Source organism: Equus caballus, chromosome 3, assembly GCF_041296265.1.
Source record: "Equus caballus isolate H_3958 breed thoroughbred chromosome 3, TB-T2T, whole genome shotgun sequence".
Classification (NCBI taxonomy): Eukaryota; Metazoa; Chordata; class Mammalia; order Perissodactyla; family Equidae; genus Equus; species Equus caballus.
The window spans coordinates 36,501,088-36,519,743 of NC_091686.1; the positions used below are offsets into that span (position 1 = coordinate 36,501,088).

Below are 18,656 nucleotides of genomic sequence, written 5' to 3' on the forward strand. Positions count from 1 at the left end.
TAAAAACAATAAACCTAGTATGAAAAGCTGAAAATAAAAGCCTGCAAGCTCTGGAGCGTGGCTGTCTGGATTGGAATCCCAGCTCTGTTACCTAGCAGCCATGCACCTATGGGGATTTACCTAAACTATGTGTGCCTCAGTTTACTCAACTGTAAAATGGGACAAGGGACAGTACACGTCTACTTCATACTATTGGTGTGAGGACTGATTAAGATAACACATACAAAAATGGTTAGAAAAGTGCCTGGCCAAAAATAAGCACCTTCTAAATCTTAACTGTGATACAATCTAGTATTTTCATTATTTAAATCAGCTCTATTTTTCAAATGAAAAATTGGAATATCCTTTGGATTTTGATACAGAAGTAGGTTAGATTTTTAAAATTTTGATTTCATCTTTGCAATTTCAAGGTCAGAGATTGAAAGAAATTCTCCTTAACGGTTATTATCTTCCTCCAGAAAATGCCCTAGGGATTATTACTTAGTGTTTCTCTGCATATTATGCTCTGGCATAATCCAAATGCTATGCTGGCCAAGGTCATGCTGGAGAAGAGCAGGACAAACGGGAAAGTGCATTTACCGGGTTGATGTTCCATAGAGATGAGGCCTGGATGCTGCAGAAATGGCCACGATCACGGCCGGGACGCCGTAGCCCACAGGGAACATGAGCCACTTCATGAACCTGCTCACACTGGAGTAGTTGACCACCGTCAGGTTTCGTGCAGTGAGGAAGAGGTGCAGGCCCTCCAGCAGCATCCAGGTGAAGGAGGCCAGGTAGAGATAGTGTAAGGCGCCCGCGATGAGTGCGCACAGCACCTGGGGGAGGAGTGAGGCCTCACCAGGAGGGACTGTCAGCGTGGAGTGTGGCCCCAGGACCTCTCCCGTGCCTTGCCATTGGGGAGAAGTCTGATGCGTATGAAGGAGCGGTCAGAGAGGGTTTGTCGTCTAGTTGCATCAGTCAATGTGACATTGGTCACTCACCCCCTAACCTTCCCCAGGACCCAAGATCATTTCATTAAGGCATCCAGGGCAGCATGGCTCCCATGGACCCAGCACCCCCTGGGGCAGGCCAGAGGGTCCACTGGGACTGGGTCAGTACCTTGATCTCCGTTCGGTCGATGGCCGTGAGGAAGAGGAGGTGGGCCAGGAAGAGGCAGAGCGAGAGCTGCAGGTGGAGGGAGGTGCTGGTGTTCTGGATGGCTCTGCACAGCAGGAAGGTGAGGGCTGCCAGGAGGAGGCACAGCAGAGAGAGGCTCAGCCCCACGTAGGTGATCACATCCAGCACGGGATCCTCCTTCTGGGACCCAGCAAAGAGGAGAGCACAGTCACTCCTTCCTGCTCTGGAGAAATGGCCCTTCCACCATTTTTATTTTTCTTTTTAGGCATAGAAGAATTTAGGAATGGAGAGGCCAGGTAAATTTGTGATGTTTGTGGCTAAGTACCTAAACGTTCAGAATGTTAGGACACTATGGGATTGTGAACTGATTGATTCAGAGCCTGGACGAAGCCCTGCCTGTCACAAGGGTTTGTTTTCCTTCATGAGTTGCCTGAATGCTTCTCTGGTCTGGTGACCTAGAGGAAGTAACCAGCTCACCTGCACAGGGGGGAGGCCAACACGGCCCCTGACCCACCTGTTCTCACTGGCTTCCCTGGTGCCCTCTGCCAAATCGTCCTTTCTGCAGCCCCTGAGCACTCCTGCACCAGAGACCCCTGAGGTGAGCAGAGGTCTAATTTGGCGACCATATCTCTGCCCCCGCGTGGACACACCCCTTCTTCCAGGTTTCCAGTCAAAAGCCAGTCCAGTGCTGCTGTGAAGGCATATGGCACATGGAGGGCCCACATCAGATCCTACATCAACTGCCTTGAAGAGAAGGAGTTTATCCTGGGTGGGCCTGGTCTAACCAGGTGAGCCCCTGAAAGATCCGGGCTTTTCTAGGAGAAAACCCCTCAAAGTTCGAGCGAGTTTTCATGTGAGGGAGCTTCAGCTGCTGGCCTCGAGATAGGCACTCTGACACCTTGTGAGAGAGCCCATGAGACGACCACACGAGAAGGGATGCAGGCGGCCCCCAGGTGCTGAGCATGTCCCCCGCTGCCAGGTAGCAAGAAAGTGGGACCTCAGTCCTACAACTGCAAGGAATTGAAGTCCCCCAACAACACACAGTGCAGAGGAGGACCCCAGGCCTCAGAGGAGAGGCTCGTAAGACCTGTAAGATGCCGACAGACAGCTGCACCACGCAGGACTGCTGACCTGCAGAGACTGGGGGTGACACATCTGTGGGTCTTTAAGCTGCAGCATCTGTGGGAATTGGTTGTAGTGTGACAGACATTGAACGCAGCCCCTCTCAGGGCCCTCACCTCCACATCCTCGGGGTTCACCAGGCTGGCCATGCTGCCCGGCAAGCCCAGGCAGGTGGTGTTGCCGTTCCGGCTGCCCAGCCTCCGGCACCCTGTGGTGGCCCAGTGCCCGCCCCCGTGGCCAGCTCCCTTCCAGAAGGCACAGATCAGCTCCTGCCGTGTCCCGGGCGTCTCTGGCTGTGGGCAGGTGGGGGTGACCGGAGAGGTTAGCCTGGACCCCCCTTGGGTCCTGAGCTCGGGCTGAGGCTGAGGAGGGCTGTTCTTCATATGCAGCTGCCCGCTGAGCGCCTGCTGCGTGGGCCAGGTGGGGGCACAGCCGTGACCAGGGCAGACCCACGTCCCTGCCCTGTGGGGCTGACACGCTCAGGGAGACAGAGGGTAAATAATAGACCTGATAAGTAAGTAAAGTAGACAGTGTGTTGGAAGGTGTCAGGCGCTATTTAAAAGTGTAAAAAGAAAGACTTGGCGGAGAGGAAGGAGAGCTGTGGCTCCAGGTTGTAATTTTCAGTAAGGAGGTCAGGGGAGGCCTAAAAGAGAAGGTGACATTTGAACAGACTGGAAACATGTAAAGGGCTGAGTCACGTGAGGGAAAGGTGTCCCAGGCAGAGGGCACAGCAAGCGCAAAGGCCCTGAGTTTTGAGGAAGGAGCAGAGTGGGCGCAGGTGGGCTGCAGAGGGACCACTCTGACCCTGGCTACCGGGTGAGTAGTGGGGCTGACCCCTCCCCACCCCAGGACTCACACGGTGGGAGAAGATGACGGTGACCTTGGGGTCGAGTTTCGTCGTGTTCGTGTTGCTCAGAAGGACTGACTTGACGGCCGAGAGGAGCCTCCACTGGATGCCGCGGAGGGGGCTGTCGTGGGTCTCTTCCAGCTCGGCTTGCCTCTCGGGGTCCAGCTCCAGGGAGGCGTTGGCCAGCGGTTTCTGCATGTTGGGGCTGGAGAGGATGCCCGCCACGGCAGGGCCTGCGGACAGACACACCGGCCCCTCTGCCTTCCCTCCTCCCTGAGATACCTCATCCAGGCTGGCCGTCCCGGGGGAGCCCGTCTGACCCTCACCCCTAGCCACATCCCAGCCCCTTCCCTCTCCACGGGCGCCCCCTGCACCCTGCCTTACCCGACCCCACAGCCCCGGCCGCCATGGCCCAGTCCAGGACCATCCGTGCGTGGCTCTGGCCCAGGGTGACATTCCCGTGTCCCTGCTCCTGGATCACCAGGGACAGCTCTGAGGGGAGAGGGGCAGTGACTAGGGGTCCGGGGAAGGACATGTGTTGGGCTGGGGCGGGCAGGGCAGGACGAGGCCTCACCTGTGCCTTCAGAAGACTGGTAGGTGAAGGAGGCTCCAGGCATGGCCTTGGCGAGGGTCCTCAGGATTTCTTCCAGGCCCGAGAGCAGGTGGGTGACCGTGTGGTGCCGGTCAGGCAGGGCCAGGGTCTCCAGGTCCCCGGGGGCTTTTAGCAGCTCGTCCACTGACTGGATGAGGTCCTGGGGGTGGTGGGTGACAGCCGCTGAGTCATTGCACCACAGGGGCCACCTGAATGACCCAGCTCTCCCCCACCAGGGACACAGGAGGACCCCCCGGGGCCTGGGGAGCACAGGTGGGCGTCATCGAGACCCCGCAGGAGCCAGAAGACCAGTGAGGGGGCAGCCTGTGGCCTGTGCGTGTGTCACAGCCACGGCCTCGACGTCCCTCAGGACTGGCCTCCTGCGCCTCCACCCAGAACAGTTGCCACGAGCCACGTGGCCGTCGGGCACTGGAAATGTGGCTGCTCCAAATGGAGCCGAGCTTGAAGTGTGAAATATGCAGCAAAATTGCAAACAATTAGTTAGAAAGAACGTGGAATATCTCAGTGACATTTTTATGATTCTGTGTTGAAATGGTAATGTTTTGGATCTATTGGGTTAAAGGCCATTTTCTCAGTACTTTCCCTTGTTTACTTGTACTTTTTATTTAATGTAGCTACCAGAAAATTTAAAATGACATACGGGCTCCCGCTTTTCTACCCGCTAAGCGCGCACCAGCTCCGCCCCGCGCCCCGGGCGCCAGCTGCTGTTTTTGGAGTCTCTTCTCTTAGTTCGTTTATGAAGTGAGGAGACGGGCGGAGTCACTTGCCTGAAGTCACTCGGCAGGGAGGGGCAGTGGGTGGGGCGGGGGATTTGAACCCTCGTGGCCCAGCTCCGGAGAGAAAATCCTTAACTGCTCCCTTCTCCCCCTCGAGTGCACGTGCGCGTTTCAGGCTGTGTGGGCACGTCCGTGCTTGAGTAACTGGTGTAGACACGGCGTGTATATGGCGCACACGGACACGAGTCTCCCTGAGCAGAGGCCCTGCTGGGGCTGTCTCCACTCACACGGAAGCATCCCCCAGACACCGCAGGGGACTGTCCTGGGCCCCTGGGTCCTGTCACTACCCGGACGGTGTTCTGGGCCGAGGCTGGCTTGAAGTGTCTGCGCAGATCCTGGACTCCTTCAAAGAAGCCGGAGAGACTCTGGGGGGAGGGGAGAAGAAGGGGTCAGGGAGCCTCGAGGGTGGGCGGGGAGCTGGGGGAAAAGGGGCGGACAGGGCAGGCTGCACGAGGGGATTCCTGCCTCCTGGTCCCTGCTGGGGGCACTCACCTGGCTCTGGATTCCGGGGGGCGGAGTCCAGGTGGGGAAGGACATCTCTGCAGCGGACAGACAGGGGTTCATTAGGGGTAAGAGGGTCTGTGTTTGTTGCGGTGGGGTCTGGGGTCGGGTCAGATCAGGTACCTTCGCACACGGTGGTGTTTTGGTTGTCCCGGAACCCCGGCAGGGGTGTCCACCCTGGGCGGCAGCAGCACCTGTATGAGCCCATGGTGTTGACGCAGACGGTGGAGTTGTGGCACCGGTGCTGACCAGAGCTGCACTCGTCGACATCTGGGGACAAGAAGACAGGGTCAGGCCAGGTCACAGCCTGGAGGAGGCCCCTCTCCCCTCCATGCCCCTCCCCTTTCTCGGTATTTGCCTCCCCTCCCCCCCGGGCTGGAGGTGATGCCACCTGGTGAAGGCACACCCTGAGTGGTGACCCCAGGTCATGGGGAGTGCAAATGTGACACAGCAGGTGAGCCAGACGGATGTGCAGGTTGTGAAATAGTGGGAACCTTCACCCCAGTTAGTAATTAGCTGCTGCCTGGGGTCCCAGGAGCCTTCCCCATGGTACCCCAGCTCCTTCCCCAGGACCCCCAGATCTTTTCCCATTTGGTCTCAAAAGGCTTATCGCCTGGCCCAGCAGCCGCCCCCAGCCTTCATGCTGCTGGGTCCGCATGGGAGCCATCGAGTATGTGAGCAGCTGTTCTGGGTGGGGGTCCCCAGGAGTGCAACTGCTGAGCTCTGGACTGGCACAGACGGTGCTGTCTGGGCCTTTGGGGGACGCAGGAACCGGCTTCCAGCCAGGGTGGCAGTGGCACTTGTAGCTGCCCAAGACACTGAGGCAGTGGGTGGAGCTGTGGCAGGGATTGTGCCCCGAGGCACATTCGTTCACATCTGAGGACAAAGCCAGAGGGTCAGGCCCTGCCCTCCACTCACTGCACCCCCGTCACTGCCCGGCACTAGGACCCCACCATTATTGCACGTGCCACCACCTGGTGACCTTCACCTTCGCCCTCAAAGCACCATATGGTGGCCTCCCTGCAACGTGGCCTTGCAGGGACCACAGCCCCCAGTTTACAGGCAGAGAAACCAGGAGGGAAACTGAGTAGTGGGGGCTGGACTTTTTTTTTTTTAAAGATTTTATTTTTTCCTTTTTCTCCTCAAAGTCCCCGGGTACATAGTTGGATATTTTTCATTGTGGGTCCTTCTAGTTGTGGCATGTGGGACGCTGCCTCAGCGTGGCTTGATGAGCAGTGCCATGTCCGCACCCAGGATTCGAACCAATGAAACACTGGGCTGCCTGCAGCGGAGCGCGCGAACTTAACCGCTCAGCCACGGGGCGGGGCTGGACTTTTTGACCAAGGACTCTTGCCGGCTCCTTCCTGGGCCCTGGTCCAGGTTCCCTTTCTGGAAAGTGGAAGTGACAGCTTCCTCTGCTCCCATGTGACAGACGAGGAAGGGGCGAGGTCTGGGGGTGCTCTCAGGGGCAGGGGGATCCACAGGGGACCCAGGCCCAGAGACCCTGCCGCCACCCTGCTCTTTGGGGACCTTCAGGGAGGTGGGCCCTGGGCAGGCTCAGCAGGTGTCAGCATCTCAAGGCCTGAGGATCGGCTCCTCCTAGGGCTGCAGGACCCGCCTCGGCTCCTTCCCAGTGCATCCAGCTTCGGTGTCTCCCCGGGGCTCTACCTGTGCACAGATTCGGGTCCTTTGGGTTGAGCTCCAAGCCCGGCGGGCACGTGCAGGTGTAGCTGCCCGGGGTGTTGGTCAGATGCTGCTGCCTTTACAGATTCTGGGTTTCTGCACACATTCGTACACGTCTGCAAGGGGAAGGAGAGGTGACGCGGCCTGCAGCCGTGGGCAGCCCTCGGGGCTGGGAGGCAGCCACGTTTCCGGGCAGAGAAGCATCTGGAAGGCCCCACTGTCTGTTCCCTGGTGAATGGGCGCCTTTTCTCATTCACGTGCAGGCCTGTGGGTGGATATGGTGGCCTGGATGCGCTGATGTCCAGAAGTGGCTGGAGGCGGCCTGAGTCCTCCCTGTCCCCAGCTCTGACTCCCTCAGCCTCCCTGGGCAGCTCCCAGCCGGGGTGGGGACATCAAGGCTACCTGCGTCTGAGGATTCGGTCAATGGCCAGGTGGGCCTTCCTGGAATCAAGAGCAGGGAAATGCTGCGTTCCCCTAGCAGCACCACCCTGGACCCAGTGATGGCCTTGTCCAGGGCGGGTGCTTCTGGTTGAGTTCTCCTTGGAATTCCCGTGAAACTGGAAGGACAGTGCTCTCCCATCCACGCTCACTCTGAGACTCCAGCTCTGTGGAAGTGGACCACGAGCCACCCCTGAGCCAGGCCCCTCCAGAAGGAGGCGTTCGGCAGAAGGGAGAGTGGAGATGGTGCTGGACAGTCCAGGGCAACCCAGACAGCGGGCGCCACGCTGGGTGGACAGTGGGGCTGACTGACGTCCGGCCAGGCAGCCTTGGGGCTGTGAAGGTGCCTTTTCCTGATTCCCATGAAGACATCCTCTGGACTGACAGAGGTGGGGAGATTCACATCGGATCAAGGCCAGCGGTGGGCGAGGGCTGGTGGCTGGAAGGGGAGCAGGTGCTAATGGGCGAGGGGTGGCAGAGGTTTCTGTCTTCTCAGCCCTCAGCCTCCCCCCAGAGATGCAGACTGTGGGCCCCGTGGCGTTGTTTCAGCCTCCATCTTCTGGGCCCAAGTGGTCCAGGTCAACGTGGGGCTGGGCTTGACCTCCTTGGGAGACAGTCAGCCTGGGGCGATGGTCCATGATGACACCCTCTCTTGCCATTTGGTCCTGATGGAGCTCTTCTGTCACCCAATTCTCTGAGTTTGTGTGGGGTGGTTTCCAGGTCACGCTGTCCACCCCTGAACCTGCTCCCCCCGGGTCCCGGTCATCCGCGTTGCCCACGGGCCATGAGCTGAAATTACTGGGGAGGGTCCGGGCAGAGCCTTGTTCAGAGAAGTCGATGGAGGCAGACCCTCTGGGTCAGGTGCCAGGAGGCGTCTTCAGCAGGTGGGGATGTTGGCCAGGGGCAGCACCAGCCGGGGAATGTGGACCTGCCCTTGAATCTCCCCCATCTCGTGTTTCTGGACGGGGTTCCTGGGTCCATCATGGCCTGGGGGCTCTGAGGGGGCTCCTGGTGTGGCCGAGCCCCTGTGGACTTCTGGCAGTGACTGAAGAGGATGGATATCGTGCTGGTACCAACACACTGTGAGCCCGTGAGTTCTCTTGATGCCAACCCTCTCGTTTCATGAAAATAAGATGCCATGTGGGCAAGGATGACATTCCAAAATTGCAGAAGTGTCCCTCTGTGGAGGGTTCTGAGCCTTGGGGTTCAAGAGGGCGAGTGGTTAGGTTGGTGCCAGGATGGCCCTCTGCTACCTGGAGAAAGTGGCGCAAATGATTCCAAGCCTCATGGATGAGGGGATGGCAGATGCAGGTGGTTCTTAGCTTGACACGTGTTCTCAATCTCATTTCTGAACGTTGTTGCCCCAGAAACGAGCCCATATCCGGGGGCACATGTGCAGTGGTAGCTCCCGTCCACATTCTGGCAATCCACGAATTTTCCACAGGACACCGCCAAGGGTGGTTCACACTCGTTGATGTCTGGAACACGACAGGGCAGAGGGTCACCTCCCAAAGGTGAGAGTTCCCAGAGAGCAGAGACCCTGGCCCCAGGCTCACCCTGCACAGGGATGGCACAGAACTCAGCTCCCGGGTGGCACCCCTGGGACACAGCTGGGCTGGAGCCATCTGCTCCAGAAATTCTGCTAATTCTGTGCTCCTCTCTGCTCTCTGGCTGGGCCTGAGGGCACCTAGATTCAGAAATTCTTTTGTCCCATGACGGGGGCTGGAAGGAGGTGTGCACCCCTCTCCACAGCTGGAGGGGTAGACGGAGGCATTGACTCAGCTCCAGACCCTCCCCTGGGGTGCTCTCAGCACCACTGGGGACCCGGGAGTGCACTCCAGTCAGGGTGACAGTGGCATTGAGGGCCACTCTCGATGCCGAGGAAGGGGAGGGAGCCATAGTGGGGGCTGTCCAGGGCCACGCTCATCATTCACACCTGGGGATAAAGCCAGGTGGTCAGGAGCCTGCCCAGCGCTGGCTTCCATCACCCTTTACGCACAGTGGCCCAAGTGCACCCACACTCCCCATCAGGCACTACCCCAGCTCCCCAGGTCGGGCCTTTCCCAGATGCCCCAGGATGTTTGCAGGGGAGTCTTGCCATCTCCACCCCTGAGAGAAGTCTCCCCTTAACAGAGCCTGTGGTGGATGTTAAATGAGGAAGCAGCACAAGCTGCTCACGGCTGAGTCATCGGGGTGTCTTCTGGCATCTTCTCTGTCCTTGTTCTCCCCTCATGAGAGGAAAGATGCCCATGAGCCACAGCCCCTTTGAGCAGCTCAGGACCCACAGAGCAGGGGCTGCACAGTGTAACTGAAAACAGCATCAGCTTAGTAAGAGCCACAGACACAAAAATGAATCAACATGCAGGGCAGGATGGCGGCCCTCGTGCATCCAAGGAGGGGACCAGAGACTTAAGCGCCTGAAAGGACTCACAGTGTCATGGTGAGTCAGGCAGGCGACTGGTCTCCCCCAGATTGGAGCTCTCTTCTCTGCACCTGAAGACTTCCCTTCTAAGGCCCAGACCCAGGCTGTGGGTGTCAGCACCAGGACAGGACAGGACGCAGGAGGGATGCACGCCTGAGGGATTTGTGTTCAGCCCCAACCTGGCAACAGGGCTTCCCTCCTCTGTTCTATGATGGCGGCAATGGCTGGACATCTGTTCCCAAGGTTGGCGGGAGGATGTGAAGCCAAGTGTGGGACCGTTGAGAATGAGGTGCAGGGGATGGGGGGAGACACGAGGATGGGACATCTCCACCTGACAGGCGCCCTCCCAGAGAGAAGCCGGGATCCAGGGGCATTAGCAGCAGGGTCTCCTGTCCATGGTCACCCATCTACAAATCTCCGTGAGACACACACGCACACACAGAGGAGACTTTAGGAACACCGCCAGGGTCGTGGATGGCTGGGTCGTTGTCACAACAACGTCGGCTTTTTCCACCTGACAAAATTTACTTTCCCCCAAATATTAAATAACACACGTATACTAGGAAACAAAGAAAATTATCCATAATCCACTCCACAGACTACTGAAACTTTTAGGGGTATTTTCTCTCATTTTTTCAAATCTATAGGGAGTGTTTTTCCCTTCATTATCAATAAATATGCATCCAAGACCATTTTGAGTCAATGAGGAGTATTTCCTAGTGTAAAACCAGTGTAATTTTCTTCTTTTCCCATTTTTAAAAATTGTGGTAAAATGCACAACATAAAATTTACCATCTGAACTATATTTAAATGGTATAACACCCTTTTATGACCCTGTGTTGTTGAAGAAGGAAAACCGCTTCGTTGTACACCTGGATTTCGATTCGACCACATGATTAGTTGTAGGATTTGGAAAAGTCACTCGATCTCTTTCCACCAAATCTGATCATTTAAACCACAAGCCGAGCTCTGCCTCCCTCACGGGGCTGCTGTGAGCATGAGGTGTGAGACCATGGTCGTGAGCTGGGTTCCTGGCGAGCTCTGGCTGGTAGGAGGGCCTGAGCTCCCCTGCCCGGGCTGTGTCTTTCCTCCTGTTGCTTCCATTATCTCTCCCGTTTCTTTGTATTAGTTGAATAATGACAATAATAACAGCAGTAACAATGATGATAGCTGTCACTTTTGATAATTCGCTGTGTACTAGTCTTTCCCTGTTCTTCCCACAGAGAAACGTTAAATCTCACACCATCCATGTGGGGCAGGTGCAGTGATTATCCCCAACTCACAGACAGGCAAACTGAGAGGAGAACCAATTTCCCGAATGTCGGAGAGCCAGTCAGGGGCAGAGCAGCACTCGGAGCCCTCGGAGCCCAGCTGCCCTGTGTGAGCTCTCAACTCTCTCCCTACTGACTGTGAAAGCAGGTGCCCACGTCCCTCACACTTCCTCTGCCTGTCTCCTCTCTCATCCCTGACAACGTGCTTCTGTGCTGCTCTCTGGGCTGAGGGCTCTGGATGCCACACAGTCTCCCCGCACCGTCCCCACGTGCCCCCACCACCCCAAGCCCCTACAGTACCGTCACAACTGTCCGCGGGGTTGGTGATGATCTCCCCAGACCAGGAGCTGAATCCTGGACGGCAGCGACAGGCAGTGGCATTGATACATGTGGAGTTCTGAGGGCACCAGGGAGCACAGCCTGGAGGGACAGAGGCTGCGGAGGCAGAGGCTGTGGGACAAGGACCACGGTCAGAAAGCCCATGGAATGGAGGAAGTCAGCTGTCAGCGGGGGGTCCAAGAGTAGAGGAGAGGAGGGCAGAGAGGGATGACCCCCATCAAGGAGGAAGAGCTCAGAAAAATCTGGACATTTAGGGGGGAAGAAACAGATTCTCTTGTCCCCATCTCTGAGCCTCGCTTGCAGAATAGGGCTCTTTTCCCTATCTTGTTGGTGACAGAACCCAGGCCCCAGCAGGGATGCCCCAGCTTATGTCAAAATGGGGCTGGCTGAGCAGACTCACCTCCAGAACTCAGGGCTGCAGCTCCCAATGGCAACAACAGCAGCACTGAGAGTCCTGGGGCAGAAAAAACAGAGAAGTGACAAGGAGAGGAGAGTTAAGCTCCAATTTTAACCTTTGGCCACATGGCCACTGCCTCCTGTGGAGGTGGCTCTGGCCTGCAGCACACGTCTTTCTAGCAGCATCCCCAAGGCTCCTGTACTGCACAGGAATCGAGGACTCAGCCTCTCCCTCCATCCCCCAGGACTCCCCGAGGACTCGGTTATTGACAGCCACAGCCACAGCCACAGCGATATCAGCAGGGCACGGAGCCCTGGAATCAGGGGGTGGTGACAACAGGTGGGGAGTGGGAACTAAGGAAGCTGCAGGTAGAGCAACTCTCTCCTGGTGAGTGGACTCTTCAGGGACAGCAGCCATGGCTTCCTGGTTCCTCCAGTGAGCTCCTGGCGTCCTCTAGTGCACTGAGGGCACAGCCTTCCCCCTTGGCCCCCAGGCCAGTCCTGAGAAATGAGTCACTGAGCAGGCGTGGTGGGGTGAAAGCCACTATGGGCACTAAGGAATGAAGTCTGCTGTACAGGCCACAACCAGTCTGCCTCACAGGGTCTGTCATCACATCTACGTGAGCTGAAAATCTTCAGATCTGCATGCCTTTACGGAATTTTTCTTTTTGGCTAAAAGCAAAGATGAATTTCTCTTAACGTTGCACTGCCAGTTCTCACTATGCAAGGTGGCGGAGGACCCTGGTGGATGATGGGTTTGGAGATGGACATGCCCACGTCTGCAGCCCAGATGTGGTACCTGGTGGCTGCACGGCTTCAGGAACGCTGCCCATTCTTTGCTCACACTTCCCCCAGTGCAAAGTGGGTGCAACGGTAACTGTGATAGGATGAGCTTTATTCTGACCGTAGATTAGTGAAGACTAACAATGGGTTAGCGCAGTGCCTGACACAGAGCAGACAGACAACGTAAGTCAGCTAAAGGGAAGGAAAGAGCAGAAGAAGGAAAGGAAGAGCAGCTCCCTCCTGCTCCTCTTCTACTTTCCTGTTCCCTGAGACACAGCTGCATGTGCCAGACTCCAGGGTCAGGCGGAATCACACGCTCAGCTCGGTTCTCTCAGGGGTCAGAGTCCTAGACTTCCACTCTGCCCTCCTTGCCACGAAATGTCCTTTTCTTTTGTGGCTCCAACCTGTGCTGAGGAAAGCCAGGCTCCGGGGCCAGACCACCCGAGACCACACCCAGCCCGGAGCTGCCCCTCGGGAAAGCTGTGCAGGCGACCCATGCCTCAGATGCCCATCAACCATGCTCCTGTTCCTAGAGTGTGGCCCCCAGAGCAGGCGCAAATGATCCTAATGTCCCATGCATGTGAATAAGGTCATTAGTCTACTGAGATGTTATACACGCACACCTAAAACTGTGCACATCTGGGAGAAGCTAAGTTTGCTCTCCATTTCTTTCAAAGCCCCACAGTATTTTGCACATTGGACCCTGCCAAATATGTGCAGATTTTTAAAAACAATCATGTTCCAGAAAGCAGATGGTAAGAAATATGGCTATTTTCATAAAAACCAGGAAACTAATTACAACCAATGAGGACAACATATAGGTAACATCTAACCTGCTAGGTGACATGTATTATCCTAAACGTTGAGGGAAATAGAGACTAATCAGAAGTAAGCTGACCTCACAGATAGCAGTTTTCACTAATTCACTCTTGTCCTTCTGATCACTCCATGACCCACACAAAACTGATAGACTTAAGGACTTTGTTTTTCTTAGAATATTAGACTTTTCTGAGAGTTTGGTTGTCTACTCTTCTGAAAAACAGTGGTATCGGTGGTATGATGTTTAATCTTATGCATCTCTTTACCTGGGCCACAGCACCCAGATATTTGATCAAACACCAGTCTAGATGGTGCTGTGAAGGTATTTTTAGATCATAGTAACATTTAGACCAGTAGACGTTGGGCAGGTAGATTACCCTCCACAATCTGAGTGGGCCTCACCCAATAAGTTGAAGAAGTTAAGAGAAAAAAGACTGACCCCTCTGCAGAAGAGGGAATTCTGCTCCCAGACTGGCTTCAGAGTTGAGATGCAACATCGAGTCTTCCCTGGGTTTCCAGCCTGCCATCAGGTTTTGGACTTTCCAACCTCCACAATCTCATGACCCAAGTCCTTAAAGTAAATCTAGATAGGTAGGTAGACAGACAGACGGACAGAGACAGAGAGAGACACAGAGACAGAGAGAGAGATACATCCTGTTGGTTCTGTTTCTCGGGAGAGCCTGAACTAATATGGGTGGTAAATCCCTTAGTCCCCACCTTTGCCCTCGCAATAAGTTTCACTGACTTTCTCCTTTGAGGACCGAACAGAACTGAGCTAATATCCTTCAAACTTCTTCCCCGCTTTTCCTTACAGAGATGGTGGGAAAACGAGCCAGAAATCGGGCAAAGAACAGAGAACATTCTCAAACTGTATAGACAGTTCTCAAGGTAGCTTATTCTTCTCTCATCATCGTTATAATTCTTCCTACCTGGCAGCAACCTTAGAAATCTCTTTCTCATGGTGCAGAGTCCACAAGCCCAGCCAGGGAGGACATCGGATCTTGGTCTGTGTGTGACAAAGACTTCCTGTTTTTAGTATGACTTCTGTCTTCATGAGCTGACTTAGGAAACCTCTTATCTCAATGCTTTCTTCCCCTGATCTGCCCCATGATTAACTTCTCTGAACCTCATAGTTCTGCTTTTAAGTATTTGTACAGCATCACTAGTATTTTCACTAAAACCCTGCCTGAGGCTGATTTTCATATCTTTTTGATAGAAGATGTGATACTGTGTTTAAAAGGCCTCCCAAATGTGAAGAATCATTCTACTGATCTCTTTGCCCCTATAAGGATCTCGATTCAGAATGAAAAGACCTGTCTATTTCTTATCTATTAACAGATTTCTCAAAGTTCTTATTTTGAAATAAATATAGGTTCACAGGAAGTTGCAAAAATGATACCAAGCTGTCCTGTGTACCCTTCACCCAGTTTCTGTCAAAGCTTACATTTTTATGGGATGATCCTGCAAGGTCTAAACCGAGCACCTGACACTGGGACAACGCGTGTATACAGTTCGGTGTCACTTTATCTCACGTGCACATGCCCGTAACTGTCCTGCAATCATGAGGTGTAATATTCCAGCGCCACAGAGGTCCCCCTCATCCTGCCCAACATCCCAGACTCCGGCAGGCCTAAAACCAAGTTGTCTCACTCTTCAACAATGTCAAAATGGTCCCTGATTCATATTTATTGATAAAGGAAAATATTCGTGGTATGTTTTAGAAGATGATAAAAACACACTCCCCAAATCTTCCAGTAGTCTATGTGGTGGGATTATGCTGATTTTCTTTGCTTTCAGCTTTTACATCTTCTGCGTTTTCTACACATCCATGTGCATTAGTCTGCTAGAGCTGCCATAACAAAATAGCGTGGAATGGGTGGCTTAAACAACAGAAATTTATTTTCTCACAGTTCTGGAGGCTGGGTGTCGAAGATGAAGGTGCTGGCAGGGCTGGTTTCTGGTGGGTCTCTCTCCTGGCTTCCAGATGGCTGCCTTCTCACTTTGCCCAAACATAGGCTTTCCTCTGCGTGTGGAACAGAAGAGAGAGATCTCTGTTGTCTCTTCCTTTCCTTTAAAGACGTCAGGCCTGAGCAGCCCTGATGGCCTAGTTGTTAAAGTTTGGTGCTCACCACGTCAGCGGCACAGTTGACTTCCCCGTTGCAGAACCACATCACCCATCTGTCGGGTGCCATGCTAGGGTGGTGGCTCATGTAGAGGAACCAGAACAACTGACAACCAGGATATACAGCTGTGCCCTGGGGCTTTTGGGAGGGAAAAAAATAGGAAGGTTGGCAACAGATGTTAGCTCAGGGTGAATCTTACCCTGGGAAAAAAAGACATCGATCCTGTGGGACTAGGGCCCTGCCCTCATGACCTCATTTCACCTTAATTATTCCTAAAGGGCCCATCTTCACATGTCCTTACATGGGGGTCAGTCTTCAACATATGAATTTTAGGGGGACACAATTTAGTCCATTACGTCACATTTACTTAATATTTGGGGGAAAAGTAAATTTAATTAAAAAAAAAAACATGTCTTCATTTCCCCTTCATTCCTGAGGGTATTTTTTCTGTATATAGAATTCTAGGATGACAACTCTTTTGTCTCAACACTTGCGAAATGTGTGCCTTGCACTGGCCGCCGTGGTTTCCGAGGACCAGTCAGCAGTGATTCCAGTTGTTCTGCCTTATAGATCAGGCCTCCTTATTCTCACTGTCTCAGGGTTTGTTCTTTGTCTTTAGTTTCAAAAGTCTGATTGTGCTGTATCTTGGCCTAGATTTGAGTTTACCCGGCTTGGAGTAGCCTCAGCTTCTCGAATCTATTGCTTTTTGTCTTTTGGCAAATTTCGGAAGTTTTAAGGCACTTTTCCTGAATAACTTTTCAGATGCACATTCGTTTTTCATCTCCCTCTGGAATTCAAGGACACAAATATTAGATTTCTGTTATAGTCCTGCAGGGCCCTGAGACTCTGCTCATTTTTTTTTTTTTGTATATTCTATTTAGTCTCCTTTGTGCTGACTGGATAATTTAAATTGTTCTGTTTTCAAGTTCACTGATTTATCCCCCTCTTTTGTCTCCATTCTGCTATTGAGCCCGTTTGGTAGATTTCTCATTTCAGTTATTGCATTTTTGAGGTCTAATATTTCCATTTAGGTCTTTTTTATATCAGATATTTCTTTGTCAAGATTTTCCATTTCTTGGCCGAGACTTTCTGGTTTTTTGTTTGTTTCAGAAACCTTTGTTTGTGATTGAACATTGGAACATTTTTTCTGACAGGGGCTTTAAAATACCTGTCAGATCATTCTAACACATGTCTCATATCAAACTGAGATTTTCCTGTTTCCTGGGAGGACAATGACTTTTTCATTGTACCCTGGCTATGTAAGGTATCATGTTTTGAAATTCATAGACTCATAAACTTAAGGTATTATGTTACCAAGGTCTTCAGTTTTGGCTGACTCCTCTGACATCATTGCAGTGGGGAAAGTGCTGCCATCTCGTTTCTGGCCCACGAGGCTGGGATCCAGCTTTCCCGCTTGGGCTCCACTGATGCTCCCGTAGGGGAGGGATACCTTGTTACCACTGGGTGGGGTTGGAGGGTCTCGCTCACAACCAGGCCTCTGCTGACACCACAGACGGGGGCTCTTTCCAATGGGCGTGATGAGCATCCCAGCTCCTTCTCTGCTGCAGCCCGTGGGTTGGGAGGAGCGCTTCCTTACAGACAGCAGGAGTGGAGGGCTGGGCTTCCCACCTGACCTCTGCTGCTGAGGGGAAGACACAGTCTTTTCTGTGGTGTTTGGTTGGAGTGGGCAATTACTGTTGACCTGCTCTCTGTTGTGTTGGCTGCCCATTCTCATTCTTTTGGCTAAGCGGGGAGCAGGCTTCTCTCGCGGGCACTTCTTTTATCTGCACCCGTTGGTATTTCTGGGTTGCAACCTCTTCATTCCAAGTCTGGGATGTATGAGGCAGGAAGAAAACCCACAGAATCAACACTGCGTATTTCCTTGGGTCTCAGGGTCCCTGTGCTATCTGCCTTCTCTGCACCTTTCAGAGTCTTCTTATGGTTGTTTTATGTATAAAATGTTTATATTTACTATAGTTGTAGTTGGGTTTTAACATAAAGTTTTTCATACTATCAATTGTTCTCAACTTGTCCTTCAGGCAACAGTACTTTTTGGAGAGTTTTCGCATGACGTACATACAGATCCACATCTTTCTTTTTGGCTGCTGTTGTATATATTTAGATTACACAATATGAATAAGTTATATCTTCCATTCCTTGTTTGATGCACATTTAGATGGGCTCTTGTTTCTCATTGTTACAATAATTCTGCAGTGAACGTATCAGAAATATCACATGGAGATCATTTGTAAATTTCCTTAGGAGATTCAACAAGTGGTTCAGGTACTTGGTTGAAGAGCATGCATATTTTACATTGTAATAAATTCTGCCAAACTTCTATCTGGTAGGATCTATCAAATTACCCAGGTGCTATAGAAGAGGATCAATCTCCCACGTTCATACTTTTTTAAATTTCATTTTGAACATGAAAAATTTTGTTGACCTGTGATTTCAGTGACTTCTATGCTAGGTCAATCCTTTATCTCATTTAGAAGGAAATTAATGAAAGAGAGATGCAGGGACTTCAAAATGTCTAGAAGGTGTGTTCCTTATATATTTGTGGATGGAGAAAAGTCAAAGACTTCAAGAATATAAGCCAACCTCTCTGAGCACACAGGTGCCTCCATCCTTAGGATGACAAGGCCAGACCAGGTGAACTGCACGGTACCTTTCAACTGTACAATTCTAAGATTCTGCAAGCTTAGCAGTTAGCCATCAGGACGCTTAGGGATCACAGACGTCTTGGAATCTTGAAATTATACATTATCAAAGGTTTTCATTTTCCCCAATTTGAAGGGTAAAGAATTTATCTTATCATTTCAGTCTGTACTTCTCTCATTTACCAGTGTAAATTTCAACAAATTTTCATGTCTTTTTGCATTTTCCTGGTTCTCTCTGTGAGTTACCTCCTCATATCTTTTGCACGCTTTCTATCGTATTCCTTCATTCTTACTATTTAAGGAGTTAACAATATGTGCGTGCATGTGTTTACGTGTCGCATGTATCTGTATCTATATATCTTTCCCTAAATAAAGCAAAATTTTTTATTGTATCACATGTCTCCAAACTCTTATTATGGTGTCTTTTGTCACATAAACTATTCTTCCTGAGAACCCTGTCACCTGCTTTATTTCTGGGGAAGGATAAGGGGAGAAGAGAGAATATTCACTTGAACTTGAGCAGCAGCTAAATTGGAAGCAATGGAGTCAGCAATTTTAGGTCTCTAAGCTTCCTCTGATCCATCAGGGAATGCTGGAACTTCCTTGTTTGGAGATTCAAATTTTTCCCTGGGGGATGGTCATCCGTTTTCTGTGGGTTAAAAGAATAAAGAACCACAACCTCAAATCACCAATTGGGATTTGAACACAGAAAATAAGGCCAGTTGCTCCTTTCAAATGCGGATGTTT

The 18,656-nt window shown here is 52.4% G+C and overlaps 1 protein-coding gene across 4 annotated transcripts in view; it reads right to left on the minus strand.

The window, feature by feature from the left end:
* Positions 1-14,193, minus strand: part of LOC100053318 (adhesion G protein-coupled receptor E2) — a 34,287-nt gene extending 20,094 nt beyond the window's left edge. For 2 of the 4 annotated variants that reach the window (XM_014738484.3, XM_014738483.3), the window contains exons 1-12: positions 14,056-14,193; positions 11,529-11,582; positions 11,090-11,239; positions 5,099-5,245; positions 4,967-5,013; positions 4,702-4,839; positions 3,660-3,837; positions 3,470-3,577; positions 3,095-3,318; positions 2,355-2,531; positions 1,099-1,296; positions 580-815 (exon numbers count right to left, since the gene is read on the minus strand). In XM_014738484.3, the coding sequence (XP_014593970.1) occupies positions 580-815; positions 1,099-1,296; positions 2,355-2,531; positions 3,095-3,318; positions 3,470-3,577; positions 3,660-3,837; positions 4,702-4,839; positions 4,967-5,013; positions 5,099-5,245; positions 11,090-11,239; positions 11,529-11,582; positions 14,056-14,086 (1,688 nt within the window). In that variant the 5' untranslated portion in view covers positions 14,087-14,193. Of the gene's footprint in view, positions 1-579; positions 816-1,098; positions 1,297-2,354; positions 2,532-3,094; positions 3,319-3,469; positions 3,578-3,659; positions 3,838-4,701; positions 4,840-4,966; positions 5,014-5,098; positions 5,246-5,957; positions 5,964-8,424; positions 8,575-11,089; positions 11,240-11,528; positions 11,583-14,055 lie in introns of all 4 variants that reach the window. The other 2 variants (XM_070262174.1, XM_070262173.1) reach the window with 2 other exon arrangements.
* Between the last annotated feature and the right edge of the window lie 4,463 nt (positions 14,194-18,656).